Genomic DNA, 15489 nt, shown 5'->3' with positions numbered 1-15489 from the left:
CCATTTATGAAAATATTCTTCACTTAAGTGAAATAATATAGTCACCACTATCCTTTTTTTCAAGGGTATAGACACTCAGATTGGTCTGGAATGTAAAAGACTGAACTGTGTGACCTTGTGATAATTCCCAGGCTAGCACTGCCCAGACTGTTCGGGAACATGAAACTCTGTCCTGTATTTATTTATTTATTTATTTATTTATTTGTATTACAGATATCTTTCATCACCTCCCACCCCCCTTACCTCCCTTGTCCTGTTTTAAAAGAATGCAAAATTAGCTTCACTTGGTCTCTTCTGGGCTTGACTTACCAGGGGTTAGGATGTAACTTGTGCCCATCGTTATTTTTAAAAATATATATATTTTATTGATTTTCTACAGAGAGGAAGGGAGAGGGATAGAGAGTTAGAAACATCGATCAGCTGCCTCCCGCACACTCCCCACTGGGGATGTGCCCGCAACCAAGGTACATGCCCTTGACCAGACTCGAACCTGGGACCCTTGAGTCCGCAGGCTGACGCTCTATCCACTGAGGCAAACCAGTTCGGGCCCATCGTTATTTCTTTATGCCAACATTTAGCCCATCTCTTCGTGTTAGCCTTAGTGAAGAGAGGGACAAACAGCTTCCCCCTATCGGGACAACATTTAACGTACACTGAGCCTGTGGTTTAATTTGTTCCCAACTTTCTTTTCTCATTTGGATGACTGACAGGGAGAAAAGCATTACAGGTAATGTGGAGAGGGTAATACAAGCCACGGTGGGTTTATGTCTTATTTCTCTCCTTTTCTTTCAGGTGGACAGTGCAAAGCCCTTTGGTGAGGATATTTCAGAGCATTATTCCCGGAAGTCCAGAAGAAAATCTAAGTTTCCAAACTTTCCCATGAGAAGAGGTACTCAAGTTTCTTGTTATTCCTGTGTATTTCTCTACGGGAGCAAATGCATTCTACTTCTAAATCTTTCATTCTGTGGAATGTTTTCTTTGGAAACTTGGGGTTTAATTCTCAAGTACGCCCCAGCGGTGGAGTTCCCAGGGAAGGAGTTCCCACCGAGCAGAGTCAGCAGAGAAGCTGTTTCAGAAGCTGTTTCACCAGGGCACCCACTGTGCTCTGGTTGCATTCATTTCCTGGCTGGGCTGGAAAAGCAGAGAGCAGTTTATTCTGGTGTGAACTTCTTGCAAATGCACCACTAATAGCCAACCAATAAGACTCGCCCTTTGTGTGGATGGGAAAGAGCAGGGGATTGGTGATCAGAAGAGTGTATAGCACTTGCTTTACGAGATTCCATGTTAGCGAGGAGGGGAGCCAACTCTATCTGAAGCAGTTAGATTTAAGGCAGGGGATCGCAAACTGTCAGGCGTCAGGCCCCTTTTGCATTCTTTAAAAAAATGTTTTTATTGACTTGAGAGGGAGAGGGAGGGAGGGAGAGAGGGGAGAGAGAGAGAGAGAGAGAGAGAGAGAGAGAGAGAGAGAGAGAGAGAGAAACATTGATGTCAGAAAAAAACATTGACCTGTTGCCTTTCCCACAAACCGTGACTGGGGATCAAACCTAAAACCTGAAACCTGGGCATGTGCCCTGACCAGGAATTGAACTGTGACCTCCTGGTTCATAGGTCGATGCTCAACCACTGAGCCATGCCAGCTGGGCTAAAGGTTTATACTTTTTTTGCGGGGTGGGGAGTGGGTGAGGTGGGGGGGTGGCGGTTAATCCCACCCGAGGATATTTTTTCATTGATTTTTAGGGAGAGCAGAAGGGAGAGGGAAAGACAGAGAATAAATATCCATGTGAGAGAGACACATTGATTGGTTGCCTCCTGCACACACCCTAACCAGGGCCAAGGTATGTGCCCTTGACCAGAATTGAATCTGGGAGTTTTCAGTTCGAGGGCTGAGGCTCTATCCACTGAGCCAAACTGGCTAGGGCTAGAGGTGTACCATATATGTTTTTTAAAAATATATTTTTATTGATTTTTTACAGAGAGGAAGGGAGAGGGATAGAGAGTTAGAAACATCGATCAGCTGCCTCCTGCACACCCCCTACTGGGGATGTGCCCGCAACCAAGGTACATGCCCTTGACCGGAATCAAACCTGGGTCTCTTCAGTCCGCAGGCCAACACTCTATCCACTGAGCCAAACCGGTTAGGGCTACCATATACTTTTAAAGGGCTGCACAGATTCTTATGGTAACTCAAGCCAGTGTTCGTGGATCACAGTGACTGCTTGAACACAGCCAGCCAAGGACAGAGTACAATTTGACGCAGAAAGTGCTTTATCACCTCTGACATTTAAGTCCTTTGGTTTGAAGATCACCTGGGTAGCCTATAAAGGCAGTGCTGCCTTCCCTATTACTGGGAAATCAAGCAACAGCAAATGTCCTTTCCCAGAGAGGACACCTTGGGCTTAATGCTGGCCCAATTATGACAGCACTCATACATCACATTGGTCTCGGCCTTTATCTGTTCTTAATCCTGGCAGGTGGAGATGTAAGGTTCCAGAGAGGTTACAGAATGTGTACAGGTCACATACCAAGTTTTTGGCAAACCTACATTTAGAAAAGACGTTCAGACCTCTGAGCTCAGATCCTGTAGCTTCTAAGCCAGACCTTTGCTTAGGTCACTGTCAGCTTATTCATCCAGGCCTAAGATAGAATAAAGCAGTGCTTCTCAAATTTGAATGTGCATTTGAATCACATCGGGATCTTGTTAAACTGCAGATTCTGACTCAGTGGGGTTGGGGTGAGGGCCTGTGATCTTTCTTTTCTAACAAGCTTCCAGGTGATTCAGATATCACTGGTCCATGGACTGCATTTTGAGAAGCAAAGGAACAAAGGCAAGCCCCCTGGGGAAGTGAGCCTCAACATCAGGCACAGGGGACTCTAGGGCAGGTTTGTGGCTATAGCTGGGAAGGGCCTTAGCACTGCTGATTCCCTGCTCAGCTGGAGAAGAGAGCTTCTGGGACAAGAGGGACACACACATACATGCATGCCCAGAGGATGTGACAATTGCCAGGCTTTAAAATCCCCTTTTATAGCTTCCTTTTTACTGCCAGCAGCACAAGGGGAATCAGCAATTCAGGAAAAGTTACTTGTCACCGCTTAGGCCTCAGTCATGGGGGGTGAGTGGAGGGGCAGCGGCAGCGGAGGGGGTGGTGGTGGTGGGGAGAGCACAGTGGCCGTAGCATGGCCTTGCAAATACTCATTTCAAAAGCATTTCTTTTTTCTCAACCTGGAAAAACCCAGTTTAATCTTGGTTTCGTCTATGTATATTAATATATTCACTTTCTAGTCCTTCTTACCATTCTCTGGCATTAGATCTATTTACGTATTATGAGTATTTAGGGTAATCCTAATGATTTATACTTTTGCTGCATCGTGTTTCTGTAAGCTCTTGCATATCCATTGTCTCAGCCTAACATTTATGTCTACCTTGGACAAGTATACTCAAGAATTTCTGCATAAATAAGATTCCACGGGAACCAAATGTGAAGGGAATGGCAGAAGAGGAAGCGTATATGCATTTTATATTTGAGCCACACGGCTTTCTTGTAGGCTCTGGGCACCTGAGCAAATATGAGTTTTCCAGGCTGTTGAAGGGTTACTGAACCTACTGCTTCACTTTAGACTCTCTTTTACCCTTCCCGTAGCCATGCGTGCTATGGGAAGTCATGGATAATATAACCTCATTGTTGAACTCAGGAGGACAGAAAAACTCAGAGAGAGATTTGCTGTGACTCAAGGGAGTTTTAAAAGTGATAGTGTAACTTACAAGGGAGCATTTACTAGTAAGTGCTATCATAATTCATTCATTGTGTAATATTTTTGTACTGCTGTGGAATAAGTGTCACAGCAGTTTTTAGGGGTAACTGATAATAATGAGTCATTGAATCACCTGTTCCTCTTTCTTCTAGCTTCTTCTCTTGACAGCCTTGCAGCTAACGTAAAGGTAATTTTAGAAGTAGCATTAGTAAAATAATTTATTTCCAGCTATGTAATGTTAATTACTGTGCTTCTGCCAAGGAGTGGTGAAAAGTATACTTCTAGCCAGTGCTGCTTATGGAATTGCTATAGTTAAATTGGAGTTTAAAAGGTGCCCTGGCTCCACTGTCTGCTTTGCTTCCACTTGTTTGTTCCCTCATAAACACTTTTCTTTTTCATCTATGGGATGAATCAGGAGTGAGGGCATATGTAGGCCCAATACCTACTTTTATCAGTAGGATTTTCATTGCTTTTTCTCTAATCAAATACTTTTATACATAGTGGTGATAAATCACTTGTTCTTGAAGTTTGATTGGCTTGTCCAGGTGAAGAGGTAAAGTTCTGTATTAAATGGATATATGCAAAGAACACCGAGTATACTGTACTTCTTATGCCAGAGCATTTAAATATTTTGTTTAAAAAGGTAATCTTCTTAGCGGATAAAAAAAAAGAAAGAAAGAAAGAAACATAGGAAGAAAGAAAGAAAGAAAGAAAGAAAGAAAGAAATCTTTCCCAAACCCAGTAATCTCCAGGTCTCCCAAATTTAAGTTCAGAGCATGAATTTATTTTGGCTTGTTAACTCATGCCTGACATAGAGAATTTTAGTTATCTTTCCTTGACCTCTTCTCCTGAGCATTTGTCTTTAGTCTTCTCTGCACACCCCCATCCCAGTGCAGGTATTCTATCTTGCTCACAATTCTCTTCCTTGTCCCACCTAACCCCAGCTTTGAGTTAAGCAAACAAAAGCAAAACTATAACTAAAAAATAATGCACATTGTCACACAGGTCATCAAAGAGCCAGATGAACGGATTTGTTTAAGGCATCAATCACCATCACCGTTATGTCGGAGAAAGTTTAGAAAGCCCTCGCCCAGTGACAGTAACCAAGGGGATGCGGATTTCCACCTGGGAACTTCATTCGCCGCCTCCAGGCACTCCAGATCTCCCAGCCCTCCTCTGGATCAGTCCCATCTCCAGGGAAGGTCAGCGGCAAGCGCCCGTCTCTTTGCTTGAAGAGTGTCTGTGTTCTGGCAGGAGTCACGCCAGGCCACCTCACCAGTTTGCTTCCTCAGGGATATTCAGCTGGGGACACCTTGATCTAAAAAATTATTATTTCTTTAAATGTCTTCCCCAAAGTAAAAATTCTGCCTTTCTCTTGCCTCTGGAAAACATATCTCAGGATGTTTGTTGGGAATGGGATAGACAGCTAACTTAACCTAAGTGCTATTTATCTATCCATTTTTAGATGTTATGCATTTTAAAACTCAATCTTTTGATTTCATCAGTATAACAGTAGTGTTCACTATTTAAATTTAGGAAATTACAGAAAAAAAAATAAGTGAAAAAAAATCACCCATAGTCCTGTCACCTAAAGACAAACATTAACAACATGTGAATATGTTTTCTTTCTCTTTTTCTAGACATGGTTTCCTGGTTTGTTTATATTATTGTTACAAATTTTAAAAACTGTGATTGCATATGTCCAGAGGGCAGGCCAGAGAGGAACAGGAACCTTGATTTTTCCAAATTGCACTCTCTCTAGTCTCATGATTAACCATCCGGTTTGCCCAGGACTGTCCGTTTTAACCCTGACAGTCTGGCATTCTGGGGAAACCCCTTAGTCCCAGGCAAACCAGGACAGTTTATCACCTTCGCTCCAGGGAAGTGGCACCAAGGATAATATTAGTGAGGTAGTGGTTTTGAATAAAGGAAATGCAGTCTGCTTTACTCTGCAACATTAGTGATGAGAATAAGGTAAGTCCTTATATCACAATAACACAGTTGCTCACAAAGGGACTCAGTAAGTATCTCTAAACAAGAGTTTCATAATCTATTTGCTAATTCTGCTTCAGAATTTAGGAGTTCATACCCACCCCCTCCCAAAAATGAATGAATGAATTCAATCACCCAAGAAATATTTATTAAATACCTACCATGATATTCAATACCTATGAGGCCCTAGGACAGTGATGGCGAACCTATGACACGCGTGTCAGAGGTGACACACGAACTCATTTTTTTGGTTGATTTTTCTTGGTTAAATGGCATTTAAATATATAAAATAAATATCAAAAATATAAGTCTTTGTTTTACTATGGTTAAAAATATCAAAAAATTTCTATATGTGACACGGCACCGGAGTTAAGTTAGGGTTTTTCAAAATGCTGACACGCCGAGCTCAAAAGGTTCCCCATCACTGGCCTAGGATGAACTATTAATCTAAGAGTTTCATTCCCAATTTCAGGCTAGGAGTAGAAAGAGACATTAACCAAATAATGACAAAATGTCCACTAAGAGAAGTGCTATCAGTAAGGGGCAAATGAACTCTAAGTGCATAAAATAGGGAAGCAGACTCCCTCTACATGAAGGGGATCAGGAAGGACCTTCCAAGAAATCTTGAACTGAGCTCTGGAGGGTGGGTAGGAGTTACAGGAGTGGGGATGGGCTGGAGGTGGCAGCCTTCTAGGCAGAGCGAGCAGGGCTGGGAAATGTCTCCGGAAGGAGAAAATCCTTCATGTTTGAGGAACTGGAAGATGCTGTAAGACCTGTGGTTAAGGTTGGGTCTGATCGATAGTGAGATAGCAAATAAAATTCTGAAGGTGGAAAACAATGGGATTAAATTTGGTATTAAAATTTTTGGATTAAATTTTTAAATGTCAAAGCAAGATTTGTTCTTTAGAGAAATATCTAAAACACAGTAAAGGATGAAGAGGAAAGTCACTCACAGCCATACTCCCAAACACAAGCCATTCTGAACACTATGGTGGTTTTTATTCCCAGTGATGGTCTATGCACAGGTTTAATAAAGACATTGAAACCACACTGTACACTATTTTTCATGGTGCTGCATTTTTCTTACTATTAAGTTATAAACATCAACCCATACTGTTATGTACTCTACCTATCCTTTTGTTAAAAAAATATATATTTGATTGACTTTTTACAGAGAGGAAGGGAGAGGGATAGAGAGTTAGAAACATCAATGAGAGAGAAACATCGACCAGCTGCCTCCTGCACACCCCTTACTGGGGATATGCCCACAGCCAAGGCACATGCCCTTGACCAGAATCGAACCTGGGACCTTTCAATCTGTAGGGCGATGCTCTATCCACTGAGCCAAACCGGTTAGAGCTCTAACTATCCTTTTTATTAGCTGCATAATACTTCACCCTGTTTAATCCGTCCAGCAGGTTCCACCCTGGATCTCAGTCCACATGGAAGAAGATCCCTGAAAGGGTATGCAATCTTCTGACATCGCACAGAGCTCGGCAACACCTAAACAAGGTTAGGGCTTCTAGCAAAACTACATCTTTGCTGACAGAATAAGATGGGCCCTGGGACTTAAGAGTTTAGCATGGGAGGCAGACATGGATCAAGCAATCACAGAAATAAATGTAAAATTCTGTGACACTGACCAAGGAGGTACACAGTGTCCCGGGAGTGTAAGATAGGGGGTACTTGACTTGGTTGGGAGTCAGGTGGGCTCCCTGCAGTAGAGACAGTGGAACACCCACTGAGCAATGAGCACAGTGTGCGTCAAGAGGAGGTCCTGCAGCAGGAGGGAGCAGGGGCCTTTCAAAGGACTAAGAGAAGACAGTGTAACTGGCCCCAAGCACATTTCCTCCCACCGGAATTCCATTCCCACACACAGGAATTCTGGTCCAGGGGAGAATCCAGAGAAGTGTGTGTGGTTTGTGTAAGGCCACAGCATGGAAGAAAAGTTTTCCTGAAAACTGTTGAACAAACTCAAAAAGAGTCTGGGGGACTCTTCCCCCTCCCTACATGGGAGTCAGTTCTGGGACTCTTTTCCCTTTCCCCACGTGGGAGTCTGTACTTGTTCTTCAATAAATTTCCACCTTTGCTATTAAAAAAAAAAAGAGTCTGGAGGTTTTGCTAGAAGTAAATGATAGATTTATTCAAAGGTCCTAGAGTTTGCAAATTGGGAACAGAAAGAAAGAAAGAAAGAAAGAAAGAGAGAGAGAGAGAAAGAAAGGAAGGAAGGAAGAAAGAAAAGACAGAAGAAAGTAAGGGAAAAAAAAGAAGTTACACTGAGAAGATAGTAACAAGTTTGCAAATTGTAACTTCTTCATATATGTGAACCCCACATATACAGCGTATATGGGATTCATAGACCTCTTAAATGCAAAACTATACATCTTATCATTGATCTATATTACATTATGAATAATGCAATTGCTGCATTTGTTTTGTTATAGGAAGATTTTATCTCTGACGTAAATTATACCCTTGAAAGACCAAGCTACCCTCTGAAGAACTACCCAGTGCATGCGCAGAGATATTTTTAAGCTGATGTCTATGTAAGTAAGCAGTTTAAGTGCTGCTTATTATGGTTTTCTAAAATAATCTTAGTTTCCAGCAGTCAAAATGAGGTAACTAGAAAACATTGTGGACAGGAGATGAGGGAGAGTCCTAAGAACCACATTCTCCCTTCACACAGTATAATAATGACAGAACATATGTGGGTCTACCAGCGCTCTCTCTCTCTCTCTCTCTCTCTCTCTCTCTCTCTCTCTTCCCCCCTCTTTCAACTCCTTGAACACAAGCTTTTTCTGCTGTGAGGCCTTTGCACATGCTTTTCTCTCTGTCTGGAATACTTCTCTCCTCCCCCACCCCCCACTTTTTTTTGAATACTTCTTCCCTATCCTGCTTGGGTCACTTGTATTTATCCTTCGAGTCTCACGGTGTTCCATGACACTCCCTCCCCCTCTGAGGCATACCTTCTTTAGTGCCCTGGACTGTCATAAAGTGTGACACAATTTGTTGTTCTATGCTTATATGGGTTGATTGCTTAAAAGTCTGCCTCTTCTACTTAAGTGAAACCTGTCCCTCCTGCTCCCTGTTTCATAGCTGGCATGTAGTGCATGACAATGGGATCTCATTTAACTCGGCCACACATTCCAGGCTTGTGGCCTCAACAAGACTCCCACTCCCACTCCCTACCTGCCACTGTCTTTGTTTCAGATGACTCCACACTGTGGTTGGTGCTCAGTAAATATTTTTTGAGTGAAGGTTTAATGAGGGAATGAGGTAGCTCTAGAATTCAGGTAAGTGGCAAGTAGTTGGCTATAGAGTGGGGTATTGTCATTTTTCAGGTATTCTCTTCTTTTCCATTTCTAGCCCAGGACCCAGATAACACTAGGTCTTCATTAACAAGCCCTCCCTGAGTGCCAGGAACTGGCCTCAATACTTCACATCTATTAAATGAGTTAACATTTAATCCTCACAATCCTGTGAAGTAGTTATTATCACTACTTCCATTTTACAGATAGGGAAACTGAGGCCCAGAGCACTCAGGTGCCTTGCTCAAGGTGACATGGCTAGTGGATGGCACAACTGGAATGTGAACCTGGGTATGAGTCTGGCTTCAGCGCCCACGCTGTGAACCATTGCCTTCTAGTGCTTCTCCAAACCTCGAGTGTGTGATAGGAGAACCTGGGGGGAGAGACAGAGAGAGCCCTTTGGAACCCCCGGAGAGCTTGTCTCCCACAAGGATCCTATGGTGCTGTATTATGAAGTCCCTCATTCTAGCCACTTCAAAATAATTATGAGTCTTTTTAAATAATAAAGGAGTGTAGGATGACATGTTTTTACTTAGTTAGGGTCAGGCTCCCAGGGTTGGCCAGGACTCCCCGCCTTCAGCGCAGAGGAACGTGGAGGACAGCTCAGTAGTTGCCTTGTCTGCAGGCTTCCACCTTAGGACGTTCTGCTTGGTAGATTAAAGGATGGAGTCTGGGCCACTTAATGTCCCGTAGTCAAAACAGCCATCTAGGCATTTATTAGGTGGTTATTCGGAACATAACCCACATAATTATCACTTAGGGAACACGGTCACATAATTACCAAATACCAGATGGGTCGAATTTCAACATAGGTGGTGGCATTGAGTTACAGAGAGTCCTGGAACAGCGGATATGTGCACACTGATGTGAGGGGATAGAGCGAAGGTGAGAAAAGAATTAGTAAATTCTGCCTTACAAAATGGGTTTCCAAGGTAACATGAGATCCATGCCAATGGCCTCTACCCCCGCTTGCTGGGTCATGGATGGGTCATGGATTCCTGGTGAGGCAGGGGGCCTGGAGGGCTGTGTTAGCGAAGGTTTTCATGCTTGTAAAAAACCCAGGTGACTTTGACTGTCTTGAGCAAATAGAGCATTTATTAGAAAGATGCTGAGTATCACAGTGAATCCCGAGAAGACCCAAATAAGTAGGGCCAAGCAGCTGACGCTGGGCAGCCGCAGTCACGCCAGGAGTTGGGAATACAGTCCCGGAGAGGAGCACTCGGCAGAAGACCCGGTGGGTTTCCAGGGCACGCCTCCTTCCCTGCTGCTCTTTTACAGACAGTGCTGCACGAACATGCTACACGTCCTAATAGCCGATCCCTCCCACCCCAGAGTAAGCCTCTCGGTTCTCATCTCTGGAGTGGAATGTTTTGTCAGATATCGCAGAAATGATACTGTTAATAGAGAAGGTGCTGTCAGTATTCAGCTAACACACTGACTCAAGATACTAATATGCTTGATCACTGACCGCCCCAAATTCTGCTTTGAACCTCCCCCCGCCCCCGCCCCACTGAGGGCGCTCACATTCCACTTCCTGGCACCAGTCACTGAGGGTTTGGAGGGCAGCACCAGTTCTTGTCCCTCTCCCACCTTCTCCACTTCTGCTGTTTCTCTGGTGATCAGCCTGCCCTCTCCTGGTTTCCTAGTGATCTCAAGATTCGGGGGGAATTGAAAAAGTTGAGTCTTGCCACAGAAAGGCCAGGGATTCTCGAGCCAACAAATAATGAGTCCAATTGTCTGCCACGGAATGGGTAGAAGAAAGGAGTCAAAGGGGTTGGAATATACTATATCTATATATATCTTTGATTTTTTACAGAGAGGAAGGGAGAGGGATAGAGAGTTAGAAACATCGATGAGAGAGAAACACCGATCAGCTGCCTCCTGCACATTCCCTACTGGGCATGTGCCCACAACCAAGGTACATACTCCTGACTGGAATTGAACCTGGGACCCTTGAGTCCACAGGCTGACGCTCTAGCCACTGAGCCAAACCGGTTAAGGCTATACTTCCTCTTATTCTGGATGGTTTGGGATTTGATATTTTTGGTATAAAGTAGATGATCTTTTGTATATTTTTAAGTGGAAATGGTGAACTTTGTGTTATGTGAATTTTATCACAAAAAATTTCCATAAGTGCGCGTGCACACACACATACCCACCCTTCCTAGCTCTCTTAGAAGCTTGATCGCCTCTGTGTCCTTGTTCTTCCCAAGTGTGTGAGCTGATCTCCCATGTCCAGTGTGCGCTCACTGAGATGCCACTCGGAAGGATGGGCTTGTGAGGCCCTCTTGTGCGAAACCTCTGGGTCCCTCAGGAGGAGCCAGGGCCTCTGCCACTTGCTCCTCCGCACGCCTCCACTTGTACTTGTTTCCCTCAGCCTTGTGCTGTAATTGGGTTTCCTTATGGACACTCCCCTAAGAAGGGGACAGAGGACGGGAGGGCAAGTCTCTAGGAAGGGAGGGGAGACTGACCACAGGGCACCACTTCTGGCCCCAGGAGTGTTCCACACCTGTGAGCAGTGTCCTGTGATCCATTTCCACCACCACAGCTGGCCTTCAGGGGGAGCTAGTCCACCTGTAATGCTCCCACCCCGATGGTGAGCCAGGAAACCAGGCCCAGACAAGAATGATAGAATAAACTTTTCTAGAATTAAAGAATAGCCAAAAGGAGATAAACCAAGAAAAGAAAAAATAAATAAATGACAACAATGAACTGAAGCACAGGTTTCTGATTCTGTCACCTTCAGCTCCTAAGATAGTGGCCAGTATGGCTTCCACCCTTACCTGTCTGCTGGCAGGCAGGAGCTGTTTCACTTCCACCCACAGGGCCCCCTTCGCCTCCAATACAACCAAAGCAAAAAGCAAACCAGACTACGGATTCTAAACTCTGACCTGAGGGACCTGCCTCTTGGATTTGGTCAGCAAATTTCTGCGGGATTTGTCATTTGGTGGCTTGTGGGGATTGGCTCAATAGGTAATGATGCACCTCCCTCCATCCCAGGAGCTCCTGGTCCCGTCAGAGTCCAAGAGACCCCACAGGCTTGGCTGTGTCCCCGAATCACCAGGCAGACTCCCGAGTCAGCAGTCTTCCATAAATGGCAGGATCACAGGGAAGTGGGAGGGGTGCCCAGGCCCCACTTCAGACCAATTCAATTGGAATCTCTGCGGTAGTGCCCAGTATTTTTATAAAGGTCCTTTGGGGGATTCTGATGCACATTTAGGATTGAGAATCTCTGCAGTAGGCTGCCAGTGCATGACGATGAGGGACTTGGAACACCCCCCAATCCCATACTGACCCCACTCCACGTTCAAAACTAATTGTTTCATAGAATAGAATTGATTGGGGGCATGGTTAACAGTTTAGCTCAGTGAAACCTGACAGTTTCTGCTCATTTACAATGTGCCAAGGGCTAGCCTAACATCTCACAACGACACTCTCCAGAGGTGGCTCCTCTGCTGATCATCATACTCATATTATTCAAAGAGGTCAGATCACTTGCCCGAGACCACACAGCTGTCTTGTCAGGCTCACAAATATTGCCTCACACCGCACTGTGAGTGTAGAAGGGGCTCAGACACCAAGTGATCCCTAGAGAGAGAGAGAGAGGCCTAGATTAGGGTAGAGTGAGATCATCTCCTTGGTCCTGTTGACTGTTGGCTCTTTTTCTCAGTCCCACCTGAAGAGGAAGCTGAAAGAACGCTGGAGGAGCATCATGAAGAACTCCCTCATCCAGACAACTGGCACGTCCTTAGGGAAACGAACAACAATTTTTTGTTATGTGAATGGAGTCGCTGCTCTCTAATCCCCTTTAAATCAAACCCTGTACTCAATCTTTTGTGCCCAGGTAAGAGTCGTTGATTAAAGTCTTCGTCGTTTGGGGCTCAGATTTTCTTGTCAAGCTGGAACATTTGTGTTTTATTTGGTTTGTTTTGAGTTTGAAATAGAAAAATAGCAATAGTTGAGTGGTAGGTGCTTGGAAAGTACTTCTTAGATTTCTACTGAAAATGTCAAGATGCCTTTTCAATGTTCCTCATTTGGGCAGTGGAGTGTCCTTGAAAAGTACTCTCTCTCTCTCTCTCTCTCTCTCTCTTTCTCTCTCTCACTCTCTCTCTCCTCCCTTTCCCTCCCTTCTTTCCTCCCTTCCCCCCCACCCCCTTTCTTTCCAAATCAACTTACACTTCGCATGAGCTAGAGCAAGCTGCTATTTAGAGGAATAACCCAATCAATCTTCTAGGAAAAGGTTTTCTCTTTTTGGTAAATGTGCTTTTTGTGTTGTTCATTTGTTTTTTAGTGTTAGGCTTGATGTACCTGAAGTTCACTGAACACCTAGGAAGAGGGAGGATTGTATCTGGACAATTCAGATCTTGCTTTAAAGGTTTAATTTCTATGATACATTTGCAGGAGGAGGCTAATTTCTTTGGACCATCATTTAAACATTTTTTTCTGTCACTACCCCTCCTTTTGTTCAGCAATTCTGAATAAATTCACGAGAAACAACAGCTTCCTCAAATAGATCTACTTGAAGTCAATAGGCTCTGTAAACATGATTGCCAAAACTGAGTTTAAAATCGGTTAGAGCCCTAGCTTGTTTGGCTCAGTGGACTGAGGAGTCCCAGGTTCTATTCCGGTCAAGGGCACATGCCAGGGTTGCGGGCTCAATCCCAGTTGGGGGTGTGCAGGAGGCAGCCGATCAACGATTCTCTCTCATCATTGATGTTTCTATCTCTCTCTCCCTCTCCCTTTCTCTCTGAAACCAATCAATATATATATATTTAAAAATTGGTTAGAAAGTTGCCTTTATGAAACGCTTACACAGTTTGTAGGAGCAGGAAGAGGACGGAGTGGGAGGAAGTGGGACTAGAGGCACATTTGTCTTCATGAGTATAGACCCAGAGAAGAGGGGCCTGAAATGGAGACCTTTTTCCTTCAGACTACAACCTGGGCACTTTGCTCTACCTGACACTGAAACCACTTTCGATTTTGGAAGATTCAGTGAAGAGTCCAGTTTCCTTTTCTCATTATGACCACAGGAAGTAGGTAAATTAGGAAAAGAAAATTGTAAAACAAAACTCATTTATCCTCTTCTCAGAGTTTCCACCAAATAAAGATACAGTATACATTACAACAAACATTGCTTCTTTGGAAAACAGACAGCATGCTTAAATTACGCCTGCTTATCTGTTCTCAAAGTGCCTGAAATTATAGTTGCCGATTTATTATTTCAGTGTCTAAGGAGTCATCAAAAATAAAAAAATACTGTATTATATTAAGACTGAGGTATAAGTCTCAGAAAAGGGCCTTATAAAGCAGGACAGAGGCAGCCAAAGGAGATCAGTTCTGATGAATCGGTACCCCACGTCAGTTGTTGCTCAAATATACACTGTGACACTCATGTTCAGGTTTTTTTTTTTTATGTTTGGTTTTTTTGAGCATAATTCCTTAATTTGATTAATGGATAAAATCTTAAATGCCCATTCTTAAAGTGTTTTTTTTTTCTTTTTATTTGCACAACTCAATCTGCCTTTTTCTCATTTTCGGGTCTGCTAACTCTATTCTTTAAACGAGTCCTACTTAACTTTTTATTTCTCCAGGAATTACTTTAGTTTTGGGGAATCATTTTAGGCCAGGATTGCAGTTGAAACATTTTGTTTGTTGTTGTTTTTGTTTGTTTGTTTGTTTTTGTGAATCCTCACCTGAGGATATTTTTTCCATTGATTTTTAGAGAGAATGGAAGGAAGGGAGGGAGGGGGAAGGAGGGAGAGAGGTAGAGAGAGAGAGAGGGAGAGAGAGACATCGATGTGAGAGACACACATTGATTGGTTGCCTCCCACATGCACCCTGACCAGGGCCAGGGATTGAACCTGCAATTCAGAAACATGTCCTTGACTGGGAATCGAACCCATGACCCCCACGATCCTTTGGTGCACAGGCCGATGCCCTAACCACTGAGCACACTGACCAGGCCAAGACATTTTGCTTTTGGTTTATATGATAACATGAATAATTTTGTGACATATTGGGGTTTGGATTTCTTTTGGGAAGGCCTGTGTCATTAACCATAATAAAAATCCCCACTTGTCTTCAGTTTATTAGTCCTTTCTTGAGTTTCACAGTTGCTGACCTATGAAAGCTGGGACCATATTTTACAAGTATGCTTCACAGGGGCTGGGTTTTCAGAGACTCTTGGGGAAATCTCCCTTGTGGAGCTTGGGCCCTCTAAGCAAAAGCCACCATCCAGTGAGGCCATTTCCCTATGGTCACCCGACTGACTCCAAGTTAGCTGAAGCCTGAAGACCCTGAATTATAAATAGGATTTAAAAAATGAGAGTGTATATGTCTGTTTTTAAAAAATATATATTTATTGATTTCAGAGAGGAAGGGAGAGAGAGAGATAGAAACATCAATGATGAGAGAGAATCATTGCTCGGCTGCCTCCTGC

At 43.8% G+C, this 15489-nt stretch overlaps 1 protein-coding gene and 1 long non-coding RNA gene across 2 annotated transcripts in view; one reads left to right on the top strand and one right to left on the bottom strand.

The window, feature by feature from the left end:
* The window catches only part of SPATA6L (spermatogenesis associated 6 like), a 37559-nt gene extending 24623 nt beyond the window's left edge, over nt 1–12936 (top strand). Inside the window, exons 8-13 of the mRNA XM_006768239.2 lie at nt 793–889; nt 3903–3937; nt 4756–4952; nt 7161–7254; nt 8187–8288; nt 12721–12936. Of these exons, the coding sequence (XP_006768302.1) occupies nt 793–889; nt 3903–3937; nt 4756–4952; nt 7161–7254; nt 8187–8276 (513 nt within the window). The 3' untranslated portion in view covers nt 8277–8288; nt 12721–12936. The remainder of the gene's footprint in view (nt 1–792; nt 890–3902; nt 3938–4755; nt 4953–7160; nt 7255–8186; nt 8289–12720) is intronic.
* On the bottom strand, nt 10556–12439 carry LOC107183853. Its single transcript, XR_001514660.1, has 2 exons — nt 11058–12439; nt 10556–10840 (listed from the first exon to the last, which is right to left on the bottom strand). It is a non-coding gene; the product is annotated as an uncharacterized LOC107183853 (long non-coding RNA).
* Nucleotides 12937–15489: the final 2553 nt, after the last annotated feature.

The sequence above is a fragment of the Myotis davidii genome, unplaced genomic scaffold (genome assembly GCF_000327345.1).
Source record: "Myotis davidii unplaced genomic scaffold, ASM32734v1 scaffold83, whole genome shotgun sequence".
NCBI lineage: Eukaryota > Metazoa > Chordata > Mammalia > Chiroptera > Vespertilionidae > Myotis > Myotis davidii.
Note: the sequence above shows the minus strand (reverse complement) of the source record. Positions and strands in the feature narration are given on the sequence as shown.